At 39.6% G+C, this 21,175-nt stretch overlaps 1 protein-coding gene across 9 annotated transcripts in view; it reads left to right on the top strand.

Annotated features, from left to right (window-relative positions):
- NFX1 (nuclear transcription factor, X-box binding 1) overlaps positions 1–21,175 on the top strand; it is a 78,318-nt gene that overhangs the window by 15,713 nt on the left and 41,430 nt on the right. For all 9 annotated transcript variants that reach the window (XR_014247588.1, XR_014247589.1, XR_014247590.1 and 6 more), the window contains 5 exons: positions 4,383–4,541; positions 5,818–5,895; positions 12,159–12,264; positions 15,304–15,375; positions 16,897–17,036. Coding sequence is in view for 6 of the 9 variants with exons in the window: in XM_082402412.1 (XP_082258538.1) it covers positions 4,383–4,541; positions 5,818–5,895; positions 12,159–12,264; positions 15,304–15,375; positions 16,897–17,036 (555 nt within the window). In the remaining 3 variants the exon portion in view is untranslated. The remainder of the gene's footprint in view (positions 1–4,382; positions 4,542–5,817; positions 5,896–12,158; positions 12,265–15,303; positions 15,376–16,896; positions 17,037–21,175) is intronic.

The raw sequence follows: 21,175 nt of genomic DNA, 5'->3' as shown, positions 1-21,175 counted from the left end.
TTATTTCCTATCATCAACCTTTCCACATCTACTACTCCAAGTTCTGAACCTGAAGCTCTTCCTGAGTCTGTCCTGCCCTCTAAAAGAAAAACTTCCCCCATACGGGACCTCCCAGGAGTGTTTCTTTCCTTCCATTCAGTCTCATCAAGAGTCATCTACTCTGTGTCCTTTTCCCTATTCTGACTCATGTCTCAGTCCTCTGGCATCATCACCACTTGACTCAGAGCTACTGGTAAGGTCACGAATGACTCAGTCCTTACTATTATCCTGGACTTCCCTTTGAGTTGGACACAAAGGAGTCTTTTCTGAAATGTAACTTCCTTGACTCCTTTGATACCACACACTTCTGGTCCTCCTTGTTCTCCTTGACTGTTCTTGTTTATGTCCTTCACGCTTCTCTTCCTCCACCTCTTTCCTAAATGTTGGTGTTTCCTAGGGCTTTATCTCAGCCCTCTCTTCTTACTTGATAAGGCTTCATTGGGAGATTACAACCAGTTCTGTACTTTCAAACCACTGCCTCTGGGCTGTCCTGATTTCTAAACCTTTACCTCCAGCCCCTAAGCTCTGCCATAGGCCTTAGACTCACATAAATAGAAGTGATGTCTGACATGTGCTTCAGACTCAGCAAGACCATCTTGAACACGTTGATCATGCTTACGTTGTATTAGCTTTTTAAAAACAGCTGCCTTACCTTAAATAAGGTAGCTTACTAAAGTTGATAGGTTAATTTACCTTTATTCCCACCATCCAGATATAATCAGCTTTAACCTTTTATTCTGTTTCCTTAAAGAATTTTTCAGTGCTCAGTTTTACATAGTTGAAATCATATAATAAAAATAATCTTTATTCTTTTTTGCTTATTATAATGTAATATTTTTCCACTCATTAAGAGATCTTTGTAAACCTTATTTTAAATTAATATATAATATGCCATAAATAGATATGCATTAATATTTAAACAATCTCTACCTCCTCCCTTTTTTTTTGCTGATATATTTTAGAGTAAATTCCAGATATCAGGTTATTTCACCTTCATATACTTTTAGGTTACATCTATTTAAAAAATATGGCCGTTTTCTAATATAATCACAGTTCCATTATTGTACTTAACAAAATTAGCAATAATTCCTTGAAATCATCTAATACCTGGTCCACAGTTGAATTTCCCTGTTTGCCTCAAAAATGTCTTTTTACACTTGGATTTTTCAAATCAGGATTGTTTTAGGTTTTGTTTTGTTTTTTTAGAGACAGTTATTTATTGGTGTATCTGAAAAGTTTGTAGTCCATTCTCCAGACAGGTCTCTGTTCTTCTTATTTAAGTGGGTTGTCACTCTCTTTACTGACATACTATCAAAGTAAAAGTATAGAGAAGATACAGTCATGACTGGGGAATGATGGAGAAGCCCTAGTGGGAGAGGGCCTAGGATTGAAGAAGAGCCAGTGGTCAGGATAGGGCTGCATCCAGCATGGACAAGAGTCTTGCACCTGAAATGTGATAGTTCACTAGCAGAGAACTATTCCAGAATAGTACCGTGTTTTACATATGTTACACGCTTAGATAAAACTGAAATGTTGGTGAAAAAATTATACTGTTTCTCTTTCTAGTATGTTTCTAGAACCTTTTACTATTATTTTATTTATTATTTTCATTCATTCATGCAACAGGTATTATTGAGTACCTTCTATGTGTAGAGTTAGGAAATAAACAAGGTAAAATAAGTAAAATATATGATAGATAGACTTAAGTGGTGTGAAGAAAGATAAGAGATAGGGAATGCTGAGGGAGTGGGTTACAGTTTTTTTGTTTTTTTTAGGGGGGGGGGTTCCAGTTTTTAAAGTGTGGCCAGAGACTGCCTCATTGAGAAGACCACATTTTGAGTAAACACCTGAAGCGGGTGAGGGACTGAGCTGTGCAAATGTCTGGGGGACAGTATTCTAGGCAGAGGGAATAGCAAGTTGTAAAGACCTTCCCCCAGGAATCTGCCTCCTAGTTTACGGCTGGGAAGGAGGCAGTGTCGTCTCAGAGTGGTGGCCTAGGGAAAGAGGAATCACAGATGAGGACCGGGAGGCAATGAAGGCCATTGTAAGGACTTTGGCTTTTACAGGCATGTGATGTAGGAACCATTGGCAAGTTCTGAGCAGAGGAGTGTATCATCTATTAATAATTTGCATTTTGACGGGCTCCCTCTGGCTGCTGTGGTGAGAATAGACTGAAGTAGGAAGACTAGTTAGGAGGCCATTGTAATAATCCAGGTGAGTGGATAGTGGCTTAGACCAGAGTGTTAGCAGCAGAGGTTGGATTCTGGATATATTTTGAAGGTAGAGCCAGCAGGGTTTGCCGACATACTGAACATGGGATGAAAGAGACAGCCTTCGGAAAGGCTGCAATTTGTAGGCTATTCAAAGTTGACAGCTTTGTAAAGGCAGTAATTTGTAGGCTGTTCAAAGTTGACAACTGTCACCACATAACTAAACGTATGTGCATCCTAATGGTCAAATTTCACTGTGACTGGACTTAGAAACATCACAATAGTTAACAAGCAATAAGCTAATGAATAAGAGAAACAGTAAAATAAAAAGACAGTCTTCAGGGTAAAAATTGTAGTGTTCTCAGGTGTGTTCCTTACTTCACTTACCTTTCTGTGTCCTTTAATTCTAACTCAGTCCTATTCTGGAATGGTCAATAGGCATTTTCTATAAAATTCACCACAAGTGTAATTCTCACAGACTATTCCTCTGCCCCAATCAGCCTCATACATAGATGGCTCAAACTTAATCTCACTCTCTAATGAGCTCTTACCTAACTTACCACTCCAGAATCTTCCACATGTAGCATGGTAACTGGTAGGAAATATAATTGACTCTGTTATTCAGAAATGTTAACTTATGCAGGGTAGGGTATCCTACCTTTTAAGAAAGAATCTAAGTCTGATTCCTCGGCTTTTATAATAGAATTCAATTTTATTATGTGTTCATCTGTATCTAAAGCAGCTAGATTTCCCTTTAATCAGTCACTCGCAGTATCTTTATTCCAGGCTTTCTCCAGAGGGAAAGAGCTATCCCAGAAACTTTACTAAAGCCTAAAACTTTCAAAGGAGAGAGGTTATGGAGCAGACTAGATGATACTCGTTTATTCTTTCATCCATTCATTCAATAAATATTACTGAGCGTTTGGTATATGCCAGGCATTGGATATACTACAGTGAGCAAGGCAGACGAGGCCTTGGTCCTGCCTCCCAGAGCTTACAGTCTTGATGTTGTGTATTTCTTTTGACTTTGAACTGTACAAACAGAAAGTAATCTTAGGGAGCTAATATTATGGAATGACTAAAATGTGAGCTTTTGAGTCAGATGGCGATGAGTTTGAATTTTGATTTTTAAATTTCTGGTTATATGATCTTAGGTAAGTGCTTTAACTACTTTGAGCCTCAGTTTCTTCATCTATAAAATGGTATCTCTATTATATCCTTGTTAAGAGAATTAAATACGTGTAAAGTGCTTTAGCACAACACTTGGCATGATGTATTTAAGGTTAGTTGTTTTATTCTTATAACTTACTTGCACCTAATAACAAATAAAATAGTATTGTGAAATAAATGCTAAAAATATGGATTCAAAAAAAAAAAACATACACACACACATACTCTCAGGTCTGGGTACACTTGGGATTTAGAAAGATTTTGCCGAGATCGTATTTGAAGGAAAAGTCTGGAAGTGGGTGAAGGTATTGAAGAATAAATCTGGGAGGATTCTTAGGATGTTATACGCTGGTCTCTCTCATAGATGCTGAGCTTCTGGAGCCAGAGACTGTGTCTCCCTCAGTCTAGTAATCCTACCATGGGGCTTGTGGTAGGAGTCAAGCCTGTCTTTCTTGAGTGAATAACTAAAGACTTTGAGGGCATCTACTAGAACCATCTCACCACCATGGGTTGTTGGAACCTGTCTAGGCTTAGGTTTCTTGCACCTGACCACTGTAGCTTCATGAGCCCCTCCCTAACAGTCCATGAATCCATGAATGTGGTAGATGCAGAGCCTTCCAGATTGAGAGGGCAAGGCAAAGTGCTATAGCATGTTTCTCCTGTGAATGCTCAAGCCATGTGTTACGAGGGGCGTTTGGCTATTCTGCTAGGATCCTGGGCAGTTTCTTGGGAATGTTTCCTCAACTGTGGGAATCCCTACCTGAATGTCTGCTTCCTAAGTCCTCTACCTCAGCATATTCCTGCCCCTTCCTGGCCTCAAACTCTGAACAGTCACCTTGCTCAGAATCAGACATCCCTTAAAATCTCTACATTTGAATTCTCCTCTCAAATGCCTTGCTGATCCTTGGTTGACTAAGGAATGTTTTTCTGTGTTTGAGTTTATCTGTTTTGTTTTTTAAACAGGTTCTTTAATTGAACAGCTAACCGCAGAAAAATATGAGTGCATGGTGTGCTGTGAATTGGTTCGTGTCACAGCCCCAGTGTGGAGTTGTCAGAGCTGTTACCATGTGTTTCATTTGAACTGCATAAAGAAATGGGCAAGGTCTCCAGCGTCTCAAGCAGGTCAGTCATTTCTCTTTTCTGAGTAGTTATTCTCACCCATTTGATATGTTCAGGTTTTAAACTTAGCTTTAAAAATACTACTTAATTCCTCTTGAGTGTTTTATCTGCAGGGAGAGTATGTTGCCCTGATCACATATTTTGTTTGTTTTTTTTTTTTTTTTTATTTTGCAGGGACCCTTGGTAAGGCCCTTAGATGGTTTCTTTTTTTTTTTTTTTTTTAATTTATTTATTTATTTATTTATTTTGGCTGTGTTGGGTCTTCGTTTCTGTGCGAGGGCTTTCTCCAGCTGTGGCCAGCGGGGGCCACTCTTCATCGCGGTGCGCGGGCCTCTCACTGTCGCGGCCTCTCCCGTTGTGGAGCACAGGCTCCAGACGCGCAGGCTCAGTAGTTGTGGCTCACGGGCTTAGTTGCTCCGCGTCATGTGGGATCTTCCCAGACCAGGGATCGAACCCGTGTCCCCTGCATTGGCAGGCGGACTCTCAACCACTGCGCCACCAGGGAAGCCCCTATACTTATTATAAAATATTAGCTATATTTCCTGTGTTGTACTATACATCCTTGTAGCTTATTCATTAGAAAACATTTCTTGTATAGTTTGCTTTAGAAAATTTATAGAAAACAATGTTTAATTTACCCTTAGGATTTTGAAGTTGCTTTGCCTTTAACAGATCTTCTCCATAGTATTTTGTGGGCTTTTCCCAAAGTACACTAGTATTTAGGGATAATGCAAATGTTATTAAAAATATGCTTTCTGAACTTTGGCTCTTCTAATTTAAGACATTTGAGTTTTCCTGCATGTACTCAAGTATTTTATCCTACTTTTTTTTTTCAAACCAAGATTCAGATGTTTACTTTGATACTAAAAATAATAGAACACTGTCCCACAAAATGAAATGTTAATTTTATGAAGTGATGGAGGTGTTAACTAAGACTATGGTAATAATCATATTGTAATATATAAATGTATCAAATCAACATGTGCACCTTAAACTTACACAATGTTATATGTTAATTATATGTCAATTTTAAAAAATGGAATGAAATGGATACCCACTGTATTCGCGATATCTGAGGTCCTTATAAATATAAGCCTAAATGCAATATTTAAGCAAAGAATTCAGTATTGTGAATTTGTTTCTTAAATGTCTGATATCCTTAACATGGAAATTACTACTACTGCTTCAATATTATGGCTTTCCATAGATTTAAAAATTCTTAAATTACATGTGCTTTTGTAAGGAAATTATTTTGATTTCCTCTCATTTTTCTTGACAGATGGCCAGAGTGGTTGGAGGTGCCCTGCATGTCAGAATGTTTCTGCACATGTTCCTAATAACTATACTTGTTTCTGTGGTGAGTTTTTTTGCATACACTGGAGTCTCTTCCACTTTGCTTATTGTACCTCAGTTCCCAGCCCAGGAGAGGCGGTGTGCTGGGCATGTTTTAGAAGTCACTAATAAGACTTCAGAGCTACAGGAGTTTGTAAGACATCACATGCGTGTGGTCTGTCACACAGCTAGAGTCACAGGCCTTTGTGTTCTTGGCAGACTGTTCTGGAGATGGGCCTTCTCATCATGCCCACCAGGTCTCCTTGATCTTAGTTTAGATCAGAGCTGACCAGATGGCAGAGGTGGGTACAAACATGGGCTTCTTCTCATCTCTAACGGTAACAGCTTTGAAATTCTGGATTTGAGCAACATGAGTAAAGAGTATTGGTGAAGCGTACTTTATTTTAATCCAAGAAATCAGTCATTGTTCTTTATAATAAAGAGAGATTTTCTGTAAACCAGCATTGCAAACTATCCTTGTGCCCTCCCTCTTTATGGAATACTTCTTCCTGGTTTTGAATAGCTCAGTTCTTCCATGTGTTAGGAAAAAAACTTTTCATGATCTACATGCTCATATCTGTTGCTAACCTATTTCCTGCGTGTCTTTTTTTTTTTTTTTTTTTCCTCTTTCCTGCCTGTCTTTTAATGGGTAACCTTTACCATCTGGCTGTCGATTTTTCAGATTTTATTTCTTAACCATTTGTCTCCCTCCTTGAACCATTGCATTTTTATTTCTGTCCTCATTACCTCACTGAAACTTATTCAGAAATCATCAATGACCCTTTCCTGACCAAATCCAGGGCTGATTTATAAATTCTTAACCTTTTTGTCCACACAGCAGCCCTTAATGCTTTTGACCATTCACTTCTTGAAATGACTAGCTCTTTCTGTTTCTTTTCTACCTGCTCTCCTTATTTTTCTAACTAATTTGCTCATATTTCTCCTTTCCTGTTACTTAACTGCCAGCTTTCACCAAGAGTCAGTCACTGACCATCAACACTTCTAGACTCAATCACTTTGTGAACTCAACTGTCTACAGTGTTCTTCCCCTTCTTTTCTTTAAATCTCATCCACTGTGTCATTTAAGATCTGACCCCAACCGTCCACTTCCAAAGGAAGCTTCCCCTTTCTTATCTCCTCTCCCACTTTGACCACTCTTATCCAGAATCTGTTGGTCCTGTATGTTCTGTTGCCAAAATCTGAGCCTTAGTAGATACTGAATTCGTATTAGCTGAAGGAATGAATATTCTTGAATGTACTACTGGAAAGGCAGCATGAAACTGGATGCAAGAGATCAATCGAAAATTGGACAAATAAGACCAATACCCAGGCTTAATTACCTTATTTTTAAAGGATTTTTAAACATGAAGCATCATAATGAAATTTAAAATCTTGTTAAAGCCTTCACTGACAAATTGGATATGAGACCCTAAGAAGGCAGAAGAATGTGGGGATGAAGGTCACGATGATCTGAGTGAGGTGGAATGGTGTGGGAAAGCAAATAATGGCCTGATTTTACCTGAGGACTTTGCCCCACTCTGCTCTTCAAGGAGACCATTGGTCGGGAATTCCCTGGCAGTCCAGTAGTTACAACTCTGTGCTTTCACTGCCAAGGGCCTGGGTTCAATCCCTGGTTGGGGAACTAAGATCCCACATTCTGCAAGCCATGCAATGCAGCCGAATAAAAAAAGGAGACCATTGGTTTAATATACTTTATTGAGAACTTATTAATGTAACAGGTACCATGAAGAAACAGAGAAGAATGAGACTATTTACTGACTTCCCAGAGCTTACAGTCTAAAATTTAAGACACAATTAACTTGCTGTTCTACTACAAAGTCTGTGGGAGATCTTTGGGGTGAGTTTGACTTCTGGCTGGAGGATTAAGAGCCTCCCTGAAGGAGGTAGAATTGAACCAGGCTTGAAAACTAGGTTTAACACCAGGAAGGCTTAGGATCTGCTGGGAGAAGAGGAAGTCATCCAGTTATGGAGCCCAGGATCTATGAAGATAGAGGAGTGCGAGATGACTGGAAAGGTAGGGCTGACTTCTTCGTGCCAGGCCTAGATATTGGGACTTCATTTGTCAGGTGGTGGGAAGCCACACTGAGGGCATCAGTGTGTGTGTTTTTTTTTTCTTTTTTTTGGCCGTGCCGAGGCATGTGGGATCTTAGTTCCCCAACCAGGGATCAAACCTGGGCCCCTTCCATTGGAAATGCAGAGTCCTAACCACTGGACTGCCAGGGAATTCCCTGATTCTTTATGAAGATTAGTCTGGTGGCAGTGAGTAGAGTATTTTGGGACCTAAACAGTTTGAGGACTTACAGTAACCCAGATGAAGAATAGTAAAAGTCTGCAATGAGTTTTAGAGTGGGACAGAAAGGAAGGGATATAAGATTTCAAAGGTAAACAGGAATTAACAGCAGTGGGAAAGGAAGGAACCCAAATGTGGCTCCAAAGTTTCATGCTTTTGGAAATGGTGATACCAAGAACAGAGAAGGGCAGGGCAAGTGAACCAGGTTTGGTGGGGACAATGAGTTCAGTTGGAGTTAGAGTGTTGAGTTGGAGGAGTAAGACGTCCAGTGGAAGATGTTCTCCAGGGAGTTAGGAATGTTTGAAGAAAGATCAGGAATTAGGGGCGATAGTCACAGGTGAGAGCAATAGATGAGATTCTAGTAGGTGAAAGGGTAATGGGTGAAAAGGAGTCTAATGCAGAACCCTTGCAGATGAAGGGAAAAAAACATCATTGAGAGTCAGGGAAAAGAGGTTGGGCCATTGAGAGATGGTAGGAGAAAACCTGGGCACCATATTGGAGCAAGAAAGCACAGAGGCAGAGGAGCTTTTCTAATAGTCTAGAGATGAGGTTCTGGCCAGTAGAGAGGGACAGCAGGAGTAGAGGGGGAGGTGAGGTGTGAGATACACTATGTAGGAAAATTGACAAGATTTGGTGACTAAATAGAATATAGAAAGAAAAAGAAACTAGGATTTCTCTAGTTTTTGAGTTTGTGTGACTCTGACAGTGATGGTGTCACTAACAGATAGGGAACCCTGGAGAGGGCGGGATCTAAGAGGGAAGATGCTAACTTTGACTGTAGATACATAGGCAATTTGAAGTGACTGTGAAACCCCAAGCCCAGATGTTCAGCAGATGGTTGGACATGTAGGACTGAAACTGAGGATTCAGGGCAATGCAGAAGATGTAGATTTGGGACTCATCAGCCTTTAGATGTATTGAACCGCACAGCATGAATAAGATTTCTGAAAGAGACAGACAAGAGAGAAAAGCAGAGGCCAAGGGCTGGGAACAGGCTTCATTTAGGGTGTAAATTGCCCAAGTGAGGATGAATAGCTCAAGGGCAAGGAGGAGTCCCGTGCCTCAGTTTTACTCATCCTGCCCCTGCACTAAGTTCATGGAATAGGCTTACTAAAATTTGTGGAGTGACGTTGATTATAAAATTATAACCCTAGATGGAACTTTCCTCAACATAATAAAGGCCATATATGGCAAACCCACAGCTAGCATCATCCTTAGTGGTGAAAAACTGAAACCATTTCCACTAAGATCAGGAAAAAGACAAGGTTGCCCACTCTCACCACTATTATTCAACATAGTTTTGGAAGTTTTACCTACAGCAGTCAGAGAAGAAAAAGAAATAAAAGGAATCCAAATCAGAAAAGATGAAGTAAAGCTGTCACTGTTTGCAGATGACATGATACTATACATAGAGAATCCTAAAGATGCTACCAGAAAACTGCTAGAGCTAATCAATGAATTTGGTAAAGTAGCAGGATACAAAATTAATGCTCAGAAATCTCTTGCATTCCTATACACTAATGATGAAAAATCTGAAAGTGAAATTAAGAAAACACTCCCATTTACCATTGCAACAAAAAGAATAAAATATCTAGGAATAAACATACCTAAGGAGACAAAAGACCTGTATGCAGAAAATTATAAGACACTGATGAAAGACATTAAAGATGATACAAATAGACGGAGAGATATACCATGTTTTTGGATTGGAAGAATCAACATTGTGAAAATGACTCTACTACTGAAAGCAATCTACAGATTCAATGCAATCCCTATCAAACTACCACTGGCATTTTTCACAGAACTAGAACAAAAATTATCACAATTTGTATGGAAACACAAAAGACCCCGAATAGCCAAAGCAATCTTGAGAAAGAAAAATGGAGCTGGAGGAATCCGGCTCCCTGACTTCAGACTATACTACAAAGCTACAGTAATCAGGACTATGGTACTGGCACAAAAACAGAAATATAGATCAGTGGAACAGGATAGAAAGCCCAGAGATAAACCCACGCACATATGGTCACCTTATCTTTGATAAAGGAGGCAAGAATATACAGTGGAGAAAAGACAGCCTCTTCGATAAGTGCTGCTGGGAAAACTGGACAGGTACATGTAAAAGTATGAAATTAGAACACTCCCTAACACCATACACAAAAATAAACTCAAAGTGGATTAAAGACCTAAATGTAAGGCCAGACACCATCAAACTCTTAGAGGAAAACATAGGCAGAACACTCTATGACATAAATCACAGCAAGATCCTTTTTAACCCACCTCCTAGAGAAATGGAAATAAAAACAAAAATAAACAAATGGGACCTAATGAAACTTAAAAGCTTTTGCACAGCAAAGGAAAACAAACAAGACGAAAAGACAACCCTCAGAATGGGAGAAAATATTTGCAAATGAAGCAACTGACAAAGGATTAATCTCTAAAATTTACAAGCAGCTCTCGCAGCTCAATATCAAAAAAACAAACAACCCAATCCAAAAATGAGCAGAAGACCTAAATAGACATTTCTCCAAAGAAGTTATACAGATTGCCAACAAACACATGAAAGAATGCTCAACATCGTTAATCATTAGAGAAATGCAAATCAAAACTACAATGAGATATCATCTCACACCGGTCAGAATGGCCATCATCAAAAAACCTACAAACAATGCTGGAGAGGGTGTGGAGAAAAGGGAACCCTCTTGCACTGTTGGTGGGAATGTAAATTGATACAGCCACTATGGAGAACAGTATGGAGGTTCCTTAAAAAACTAAAAATAGAACTACCATATGACCCAGCAATCCCACTACTGGGCATATACCCTGAGAAAACCATAATTCAAAAAGCGTCATAAAAAAAAAAAAAAAATAGCGTCATGTACCAAAATGTTCATTGCAGCTTTATTTACAATAGCCAGGACATGGAAGCAACCTAAGTGTCCATCATCGGATGAATGGATAAAGAAGATGTAGCACATAGATACAATGGAATATTACTCAGCCAGAAAAAGAAACGAAATTGAGTTAATTGTAGTGAGGTGGATGGAGTTAGAGTCTGTCATATAGAGTGAAGTAAGTCAGAAAGAGAAAAACAAATACAGTGTATTAACACATATGTGGAATCTAAGGAAAAAAAAAAAAAGTCATGAAGAACCTAGTGGTAAGGCAGGAATAAAGACACAGACCTACTAGAGAATGGACTTGAGGATATGGGGAGGGGGAAGGGTAAGCTGTGACAAAGTGAGAGAGTGGCATGGACATATAAACACTACCAAACGTAAAATAGATAGCTAGTGGGAAGCAGCCGCATAGCACAGGGAGATCAGCTTGGTGCTTTGTGACCACCTAGAGGGGTGGGATAGGGAGGGTGGGAGGGAGGGAGATGCAAGAGGGAAGAGATACGGGAACATATGTATATGTATAACTGATTCCCATTGTTATAAAGCAGAAACTAACACACCATTGTAAAGCAGTTATACTCCAATAAAGATGTTAAAAATTATAACCCTTTTATGCCTATATTTTAATTTTAGAATAGGTGAGTTCCTCCTATACTGGGGGACTTATGTCCTTTCCATTTCTTACTGCCTCTCCCCTCCCCGCATTGCTGTCTTCCCTTATTCCCTCTTTCTGATCCTTACAGTAGATATTCCCATATCAATTCAAAGACCCATTTACAGAAAGCTTATCTTGTAGGTTTTGTTTAAATCTTAGATTAAATGTGTCCATTAATCTAAGTGGCATTTTCATCAGTAAAAATGACTATTTGTCTTTTCCAGGTAATCCAGAATCTATCATACTCAGTGAAGCTTTTGATGAGTAGCATTACGTTCACCTTCTTATTTTAGGACAATGTGTTTATTGAACTAATGAACACCGTCCTGATGTTTCATGCTGTCTGGCTATATTGTATTATTTCATCAAAGTCTACGATGCAGTTGAAGTTTATACCATTGACTCTCCTATTTGATATGTTTTAGGCAAGGTAAAGAATCCTGAATGGAGCAGAAATGAAATTCCACATAGTTGTGGTGAGGTGTGTAGAAAGAAACAGCCTGGCCAGGACTGCCCACATTCCTGTAACCTGTAAGTTGGAACACTAGACTCCTGGGGATTCCTGGTGAACACGCTTTGCTTGCGGCTCTCAGTACACATATCTGGTTACCACGTAACAGGACTGGGTGAGGGACAGTGTGGTATCATTTACTGAGCACTTGCTTTGTGCCAGGTACTCTGCAAAAGCTGACTCGTTGAATCCTTACAACAGCCCAGTGATGTATAGATATTTATCATCTCCATTTTACAGATGAGGAGAGAAATGCACAATAATAAACAGTTGATCAGTTACAAATAAATTTCTGTGGGCTTTGGCTTCAGACAAAGGTTTAATTCCTGGGTTTGTCTCTTAACAGTTATGTGATGTTGGACAAATTACTTCTCTGAGCCTCAGTTTCTGGACCTGTAAGATAATAATGATAGATCAAAAATAGTTTCAGAGTTCTATGAATATTAAATTAATTAACACACTAAAGAGACTTGGTACAGAGCCTGGCACATGGTAAGTGGTCAAGAAATGGTAACACTTGCTTTTATTGCCCAAATCTAAGAGAAAACGGACATCAGAGTGTTATACTTGCTTCCACTGGTACCTCGCTTCTATTGTATGGAGCAGGGGTTGGATCAGAGGTCTTGTGATCAAGATGTAGGGATGGTGCTGGGGAATATCGTTGTGGGGAGAGCTGTTCAGACTGAGCTCAACAGCATGGTCTGCCATCTGCTGGACAATCAGCCCTTCCTCTTCCTTTGACTGCTTCCATAGGTCAGAACTCAGGGACTCATCTATTCCTTCCCTTAGTTGCCATTTTAGTAAATTCAGTAACAAGACATTAATCCTCCACATGAATTATCTTTAGAAAGCCTTCAGCAGAAATGGGGCCCTGTCATGACTGTCAGAGAACACCACTGTGATACAGATCAGGTGGTCAGTCATTTAAGGAACACTTTAAAACACCAGTGCCCATTCTCTGCCTCAGAGCAATTGAATCAGAATCTCCTGGGGTGGGTCTAAGCATTGTAGTTTTCTTCCAGGTGATTCTAATATGTAGGCAGTGTTCTGAACCACTGCTTTGAAGGTTATGAGAACCTGGGATTAAGTCCAGGCCTCAGGGATATTTGAAATAACCTGGAATCATCCACACTTGACCAGCAGTTTGTCTATCAGTCTAAAGTTATTTAAGGGCTTCCCTGGTGGCACAGTGGTTAAGAATCTGCCTGCCAATGCAGGGGACATGGGTTCGAGCCCTGGTCTGGGAAGATCCCACATGCCGTGGAGCAGCTAAGCCCATGTGCCACAACTACTGAGCCTGCCTTCTAGAGCCTGTGAGCCACAACTACTGAGCCTGTGTGCCACAACTACTGAAGCCCGTGCACTTAGAGCCTGTGCTCTACAAGAGAAGCCACCTCAATGAGAAGCCCACGCACCACAGTGAAGAGTAGCCCCCGCTCATGGCAACTAGAGAAAGCCCACATGCAGCAACGAAGACCCAATGCAACCAAAAATAAATAAATAAAATAAATAAATTTATTAAAAAAAAAATAAAGTTATTTAAATGTCTAGCCATGAAAATTATTTCACCTGAAAGGGTTGAGGTATATCATGTGAAATATAACTGTTGAATAATGATACTCATCCTTAAAGAAGCATGCTTAATCTTATGTCTCCTGTGGGTTCTGTCTGTCAAAATGGATCATCTTAGGAGACTGGGCACATGTTCCTGGATTGTTTTCAGTGTTTAAAGCTCATTTAAGAATTACTATAACTGATTTAGTAGTCACATAAAAAATCCAACCAGACCACTTTATAGGCACACCTGATTTTTATAGCAAATTCTGTTACCCACTTGATTAATTACACTTGGCTCTGATTGGCTATTTTTTAAAATTTATTTATTTTATTTTATTAGTTTTGGCTGCGTTGGGTCTTCATTGCTGCGTGCGGGCTTTCTCTAGTTGCGGAGAGCGGTTGCTATTCTTCTTTGCGGTGCGCGGGCTTCTCATTGCTGTGGCTTGTCTTTGTTGCAGAGCACAGGCTCTAGGCGTGCAGGCTTCAGTAGTTGTGGCACATGGGCTCAGTAGTTGCGGCTCGCCAGCTCTAGAGTGCAGGCTCAGTAGTTGTGGCGCACGGGCTTAGTTGCTCCGCGGCATGTGAGATCTTCCTGGACCAGGGCTCAAACCCGTGTCCCCTGCATTTGCAGGCGGGTTCTTAACCACTGCGCCACCAGGGAAGTCCCCTCTGATTGGCTTTTAATTCCCAAAGGATTGTGATTTGCCATCACATAGGTGTCCCCCCTGCCCCTCCCCAAAGTTCCCAAAATATTTTAAGTAGTGATATTTCTGTACAGGTGTGTAATTTACCAGGGGTGTCTGCTTTGAAGAGGGCAGTATTTATTTGAATTGGAATTTATTTCCATTTTGTTCATTTTTTCTTTGGTCTCTTTATAGCATAGCTCCTATAAAAAGCATACTATTCAGAGGCCTAATTCTGACCTATAGCAAAAATTAGGCACGGTTTTTTTCCATGTGTCCCTTTCCCCTTTGTTACTTACCAACATGCCTCCCCTCACCCCAAGCAACCTTCTTTTCAATGTTCCCATTGTTAGCCTATCACCTGGTTATCACTTTACCAGCTGATGAGAAAATGTCTGTACTTCTCATGGATCTAGCAGATTTAAGCTCTGTTACTTTGTTCAGGTTCTGATCCTCTAAAGGACCCCGTTGGCCATCCTGAGTGGCAGACTCTTTTTATCCCTACTCACTGTACTAAGTGGGCCAAGACCATATTTAGAAATGTTATCTTTGACTATCAGACCCAAATAAAACCAGTAATTTGACTTGGGCTTTACTTTTCTCGTTAAATATTCTAAGATGATACTGCTATCGATTCTTTCTGTATAAAAACATTGTTGGTATCTTTGTTTAAATAGTTTAATCAACTTTAGACAAATACTAAAACATTTCGTAGGAAGTTTATTTGTTGCCATATTCATAGTAGGGCCCAGCTGGGGCAGCTTTGTTTAAGTTTGGATACATGGGTATGATTTATTCATTACAGCGTTTCTTTTTCAGCCTCTGCCATCCTGGACCTTGCCCACCCTGCCCTGCATTTATGACTAAACCATGTGAATGTGGACGGACCAGGTAAAGTTAGAATTGTACTCCGAAGAAGACTTCAGTTTCCACATTAATGGTTTATGTATGAATTTCTAAAATAAAAGATTAGTAGGTAGGTGCAAATAGTATTTATTTACTACCATTAATAAATGGTAGGTGTAAATAGTACTTTTCCGTAAATAGTAATTTCCTGTGCTGCCTTAATCCTGCAATCTTATAGGTGATTAAGAAGTTATAAAATAGTGAGATTACCCATTTCAGATGCAATGCCAAGGTGACAGGGACTTTTTTCTTAACCTCTCTAGTGGGTGAAAGAACCAGGAATTGAACCCAGGCCTGCTAAGGTCCAGGAGGCAAGGGCCACTTATCTGTGCCTAGCATAGTATCTGGTGTCTAGGTTTTCAGTGAATATTGTTGAATGAAAGAATAAGTAGCCCCAGAGCCCGCTCTCTTTTCTTTACAATCAAGTTCTCCTGCTTTATCAGTGCAAGGATCACTGATAGCTGCGGAGGCCCAGTTAAGACCGCAAAATGATTTCTGAACTACAAGACGAGATGGGATAGTGCAGATTTTCAGTGATAAGCATTTTTTAAATGTTTACTGAACTTACAAGGGTAGAAGTGTGGCCTTACAGAGAGTCACATGCAAGGGGGCTATGGGTCAGAAAGCCCAGGTCAGATTTGGGCTCTGCCACTAACTAGTTGTTGACCTGGGCAAGTTGCTTCTTCTTGGTGAGCCTCATTTTTCTTATCGTATGGTAGAAATAATAGTGTCTTCCTCAAGGGGTTGATGTTAGCTGTGACGCTGAGCACTGGAAACTGATCATCTATGTATGTAACAGTGACTTCTTAAAACAAAATATGTAGTTGAAGTGGGAGTAGGGGGATAGAATAAAACTTCTTGTGGGAGAGTAGACTCCAAGGTCTAAACCATTACCCTGGAAAGAAACCTGAAGATGATTGTCTAAGAGCAGCGGCCTCATATCCTTCTCTAGCGGACAAGTCGGCAAAATCGGGATGTTTATTAGAACAAAGCCAGAATGATCTCCCCATCCTGAATCAAAGTCACATACAGCATGTTCTTAAGTATCATAACTGCCTAAAATGCCAGAGTGCCAGGTCCCAGGAGAATGCCATTGTGCTTTCATTCCAAGAATGTTCATTACAACTACACCTCCCAACCTCCCTACCCACCTCTGTAAGATACTATGGGAGCTCCAGGCTCTTTCCCCTCCTGCGTGCTGTTTCAACTCAGAGAAGAAATCACATTGTAACAAATACTTAGGCCCTCAGTTCCTCACTGGCCAGAAAATAGGGGAGAGAAAAAAGGCAGAATAGGAAATAAGGAAAGCAAAGGAGGAAAAAGAAGAAAGAGTGGAGAAGGGAAGAGGAATTGAGGAAATGATTGGAAGAGGGAAAGAGAAAAAGTAGGGGAAACTGGGCAAAGAGAAAAGGTTTAGTAGGTTTTGGGGGAAGGTTAGTTTAGCTGTCAAATAGGACCTCAATGTCCAACATTAGACTAATGCTGTCTTTACATCTATTTTTACAGGCACACAGTTCGCTGTGGTCAGGCCATCTCAGTCCACTGTTCTAACCCTTGTGAGAATGTTCTGAATTGTGGTCGGCACCACTGTGCTGAGCTGTGCCATGGGGGTCCATGCCAGCCTTGTCGGATCATATTAAACCAAGGTAAGTGGTGAGCACACCAGCCAGCAGTACTTGGGTACTTTTCTGGAACCTTATTTATGGTTGTCTTGATGACTTGGATTTGTCTCAAGCCTGTAGTCACAAAGACTCTATTAGGTTTGGTACCTTGGGTAGAGAGAACTGGAGATACATGAATGATTAGACGGTTTTTTGTTTTTGGGGGGTTTTTCTGCCACACCTTGCAGCATGTGGGATCTTAGTTCCCCTACCAGGGATCGAATCCACGCCCCCTGCAGTGGAAGCACAGAGTCTTTAACCACTGGACCTCCAGGGAACTCCCTAGATGGTTTTCATTATTTTGGTTGCATAATACCAGTATAGGTCATTGTCCTATAGAATTTGGACGGTAGATTTTTTTAATGCTGTTTAAAAGTAACTGCTTGTGAAATTTTTTTGCAGTAATTACTTGAAAAAGACCCAGAAAGGCCAAAGTAATCTTGAAAAGGAACAGTTGAAAGACCTGATTTTAAGACTTAGAAAGTTACAGTAATTGTGACATTGTGGATATTGGTGTAAAGGTAGACTAGTAGATCAATGGAAGACAATAGAGTCCAGAAATAGACCTCAATATATACAGTCAGTTGATTTTCAACCAAGATAGTAAGTTAATTCGGTAGAAAAAGGAGTCTTTTTACAAATGGTCCTAGAACAGCTGGATGTATATATGGGAAAAAAAAGTGACCCTCAACCCCTGTCTCACTCTTTACACAAAAATTAATACTATATGGGTCATGGGCTTAAATGTAAAACCCAGAAACATAGTTTCCAGACGAAACTATAAGAGAATATTTTCATGACTTTGGGATCAGGCAGAGACTTCATAGAGCAACAAAAATACTAACCATAAAAGAAAATAATTGATAAATTGAACTTTATCACATTAAGAAAATGAATTGATAAATCACAGATTGTATTCAGAATATTTAAAGTACCCCTACCAAAGAAAAAAGAAAAAGATAAAGTACTCCTACAAATCAACCAAAAAAAGACAAACAACTCACACAGTGAGCAAAAGACTTGAACAGCTACTTCACAAAAGAAAATATGTTAATGGTCAATAAACACATGAAAGGTGCTTAACACCTTTAAACACTAGGAAAATGTAAATTAAAACCACAATAAGGGCAGAATAGTATAACCACTTTAGAAAACAGTCCAGGGTAGTTCCCTGGTGGCCTTATGGTTAGGATTCTGGGCTTTCACTGCCATGGCTCAGGTTAAATCCCTGGTCGGAGAATTGAGATCCCACAAGCCGTGTGGTGTGGCCAAAAAAGAAAAAGAAAAAGAAAACTGTCCAGTAGTTCCTTTAAAGGTTAAACATAGAATTACCATGTGATCCAGCAATTCAACTCCTTGGCATATACCCAAGAGAAATGAAAATATATGTCCATACAGAACTTGTGAATATGTGTTCATAGCAGCATTTTTCGTAATAGTCAAAATGTGTGAGCAATACAGATTTCTATTAAATGATGAATGGAATAAATGTGATATGTCCATAAAAAGGAATATTATACAGCCATGAAAAGGAATGAAGGATTGATACATGCTATGAATGTGAATGAACCTCCAAAACATTATACTAAGTGAAAGAAGTGAGTCTCAAAGGACCACATATTGTGTAGTTCCTCTGTTTTTATGACTGCCTCTAGTCTTCAGGGATCCTGAGCTGCTGTGTATTGGTTTTATAGTTTTATTTTATTAGATTTTACTTTGGTGTGATGCTATTGATCTGTGCTTGCACTTACAATAAGAAATAACCCTATGAAATGTTTTGTGCTGTGCACTATAAGGATTTTATGTAGGGAATTGTGCCATATACTATTCAGTATTCTGTTTATGGATCCTCTTGGAAGAAAGTCTTGTCTGGTCTTAGTTCCAAGAAGTTGTGTTTCCTCAAAGACTATATCTTAGGAAGCTGGTATAACTGACCTAATGTTCGTCTTTATAGTGTGTACTTTTTAGCTGTGATTCATTCTCTATCCTTACCATTGTTTTTCTTTTTCTTTTCACATCTTTTAATTTACGTTCTCTAGATATATCTCATGTATCCTTATATGCTGCCTCAAATCCATTTTGAGATAAGGCAGGAGTTAAGTATATATTGGCAGTTTGGTTTTAGCAGTGTAGATTGTAGTGTGGGAGAGTCCCTTTGATTTGGACCATTTTTAGCTCTTGATACATATTGGGCTGAATCACACTTTTTTGTCAGATTTGTATGGATCCCAGTCTCTTCCTTTCTGTTTTTGTGTACGTAGCTGATTTTTCAGACCCAGTTGAAGACTTTTTGTTTGTCCATATTAAATATCTAGCAAAGCATTTTGGCCATCAGTGTAGTTTATTTATCTTCTTGAATTGTAATTCTCCTAAGATCACTTTCAGCCTTTTCTGGAGATTTAATAAGCATTCCTTCCGGGTCTTCATTCACGTGTTGGTAAAAATGCTGAACAGGTTCAGGCTGGCAACAGAGACCTTTCTGCAGACTGTCTTTTGTTCCTTAATACTCTTTAACCAGCGGTGACTCCACCCAACTCTTCTGTCATCAGCTCATATTTCTGTCTCTTGTGCCTAAGCATAGTAGAGTTTTTAGTGTTGTACTCAGATTATTTCCTGATTGATCAGGGGCTCTACTTTTGTTTTTATTGTCACAATTTTCTTTTCTTTTCTTTCTTTTTTTTTTGAGATCTACATGCTTAAATTTTTTTAATTAAAGTATAGTTGATTTACAATGTTGTGTTAATTTCTTCTGTACAGCAAAGTAACTCAGTTTTACATAATATATACATTCTTTTTCATATTTTCCATTGTGGTTTATCCCAGGACATTGAATACAGTTCCCTGTGCTATATAGTAGGACCTTTTGTCCATCCATTCTATATGTAATAGTTTGCATCTACTAACCCCAAACTCCCAGTCCATCCCTCCCCCACCCCCCCTTTCTTGGCAACCACAAGTCTGTTCTCTATGTCTGTGAGTCTGTTTCTGTTTTATAGATAAGTTCATTTGTGTCATATTTTATTTATTTTATTTTAATTTAATTTAATTTAATTTTATTTTATTTTTGGCGGCGTTGGGTCTTCATTGCTACGTGCGGGCTTTCTCTAGTTGCGGCGAGCAGGGGCTACTCTTCGTTGCGGCGCTCGGGCTCTAGGCACGGGGGCTACAGTAGTTGTGGCTCGCAGGCTCTAGAGCGCAGGCTCAGTAGTTGTGGCACACAGGCTTAGTTGCTCCGTGGCATGTGGGATCTTCCCGGACAAGGGCTTGAACCCGTTTCTCCTGCATTGGCAGGTGGATTCTTAACCACTGCGCCACCAGGGAAGCCCTGTGTCACATTTTAGATTCCACATATAAGTGATATCATATGGTATTTGTCTTTCTGTTTCTGATTTCACTTAGTATGATAATCTCTAGCTGCATCCACGTTGCTGCAAATGACATTATTTTGTTCTTTTTTATGGCTGAGTAGTATTCCATTGTATATATGTGCCACATCTTTATCCATTCATCTGTGGATGGACATTTAGTTTGTTTCCATGTCTTAGCTATTTTGAATAGTGCTACTGTGAACATAGGGGGGCGTGTATCTTTTTGAATTACAGTTTTGTCCAGATATTTGCCCAGGAATGGGATTGCTGGATCATATGGTAATTCTATTTTTAGGTTTCTGAGGAACCTCCATACTGTTTTCGGTAGTGGCTGTACCAATTTACATTCCCACCAACAGTATAAGAGAGTTCCCTTTTCTCCACACCCTCTCCAGCATTTGTTACTTGCAGACTTTTTGCCTCGAGGTATTTTTTAGTTTGCTGTTTTTTAATTTGCTTTTTGATTTCCTCATTGACCCATTGGTTTTTTAGTAGCATGTTGTTTAGTCTTCATATAATCGTTTTTTTTCTCATTTGTTTTCCCTTGGTTGATTTCTAGTTTCATGCCATTGTGGTCAGAGAAGATGCTTGAAATAGTTTCTATACTCTTAAATTTGTTGAGGTTTGTTTTGTGCCTTAGTATGTGGTCAATCCTAGAGAATGTTCCATGTGTACTTGAAAAGAATGTTATTGTCACAGTTTTCTGACCCTTGATTCTTTGGTTCACAGCTCTCTTATGTCTCTGAAAAAAAGCCT

This window comes from Balaenoptera borealis (genome assembly GCF_965194805.1).
Source record: "Balaenoptera borealis genome assembly, chromosome: 8".
NCBI lineage: Eukaryota > Metazoa > Chordata > Mammalia > Artiodactyla > Balaenopteridae > Balaenoptera > Balaenoptera borealis.
The sequence above is the reverse complement of the archived record's forward strand: the minus strand, read 5'-3'. Positions and strand labels throughout refer to the sequence as shown.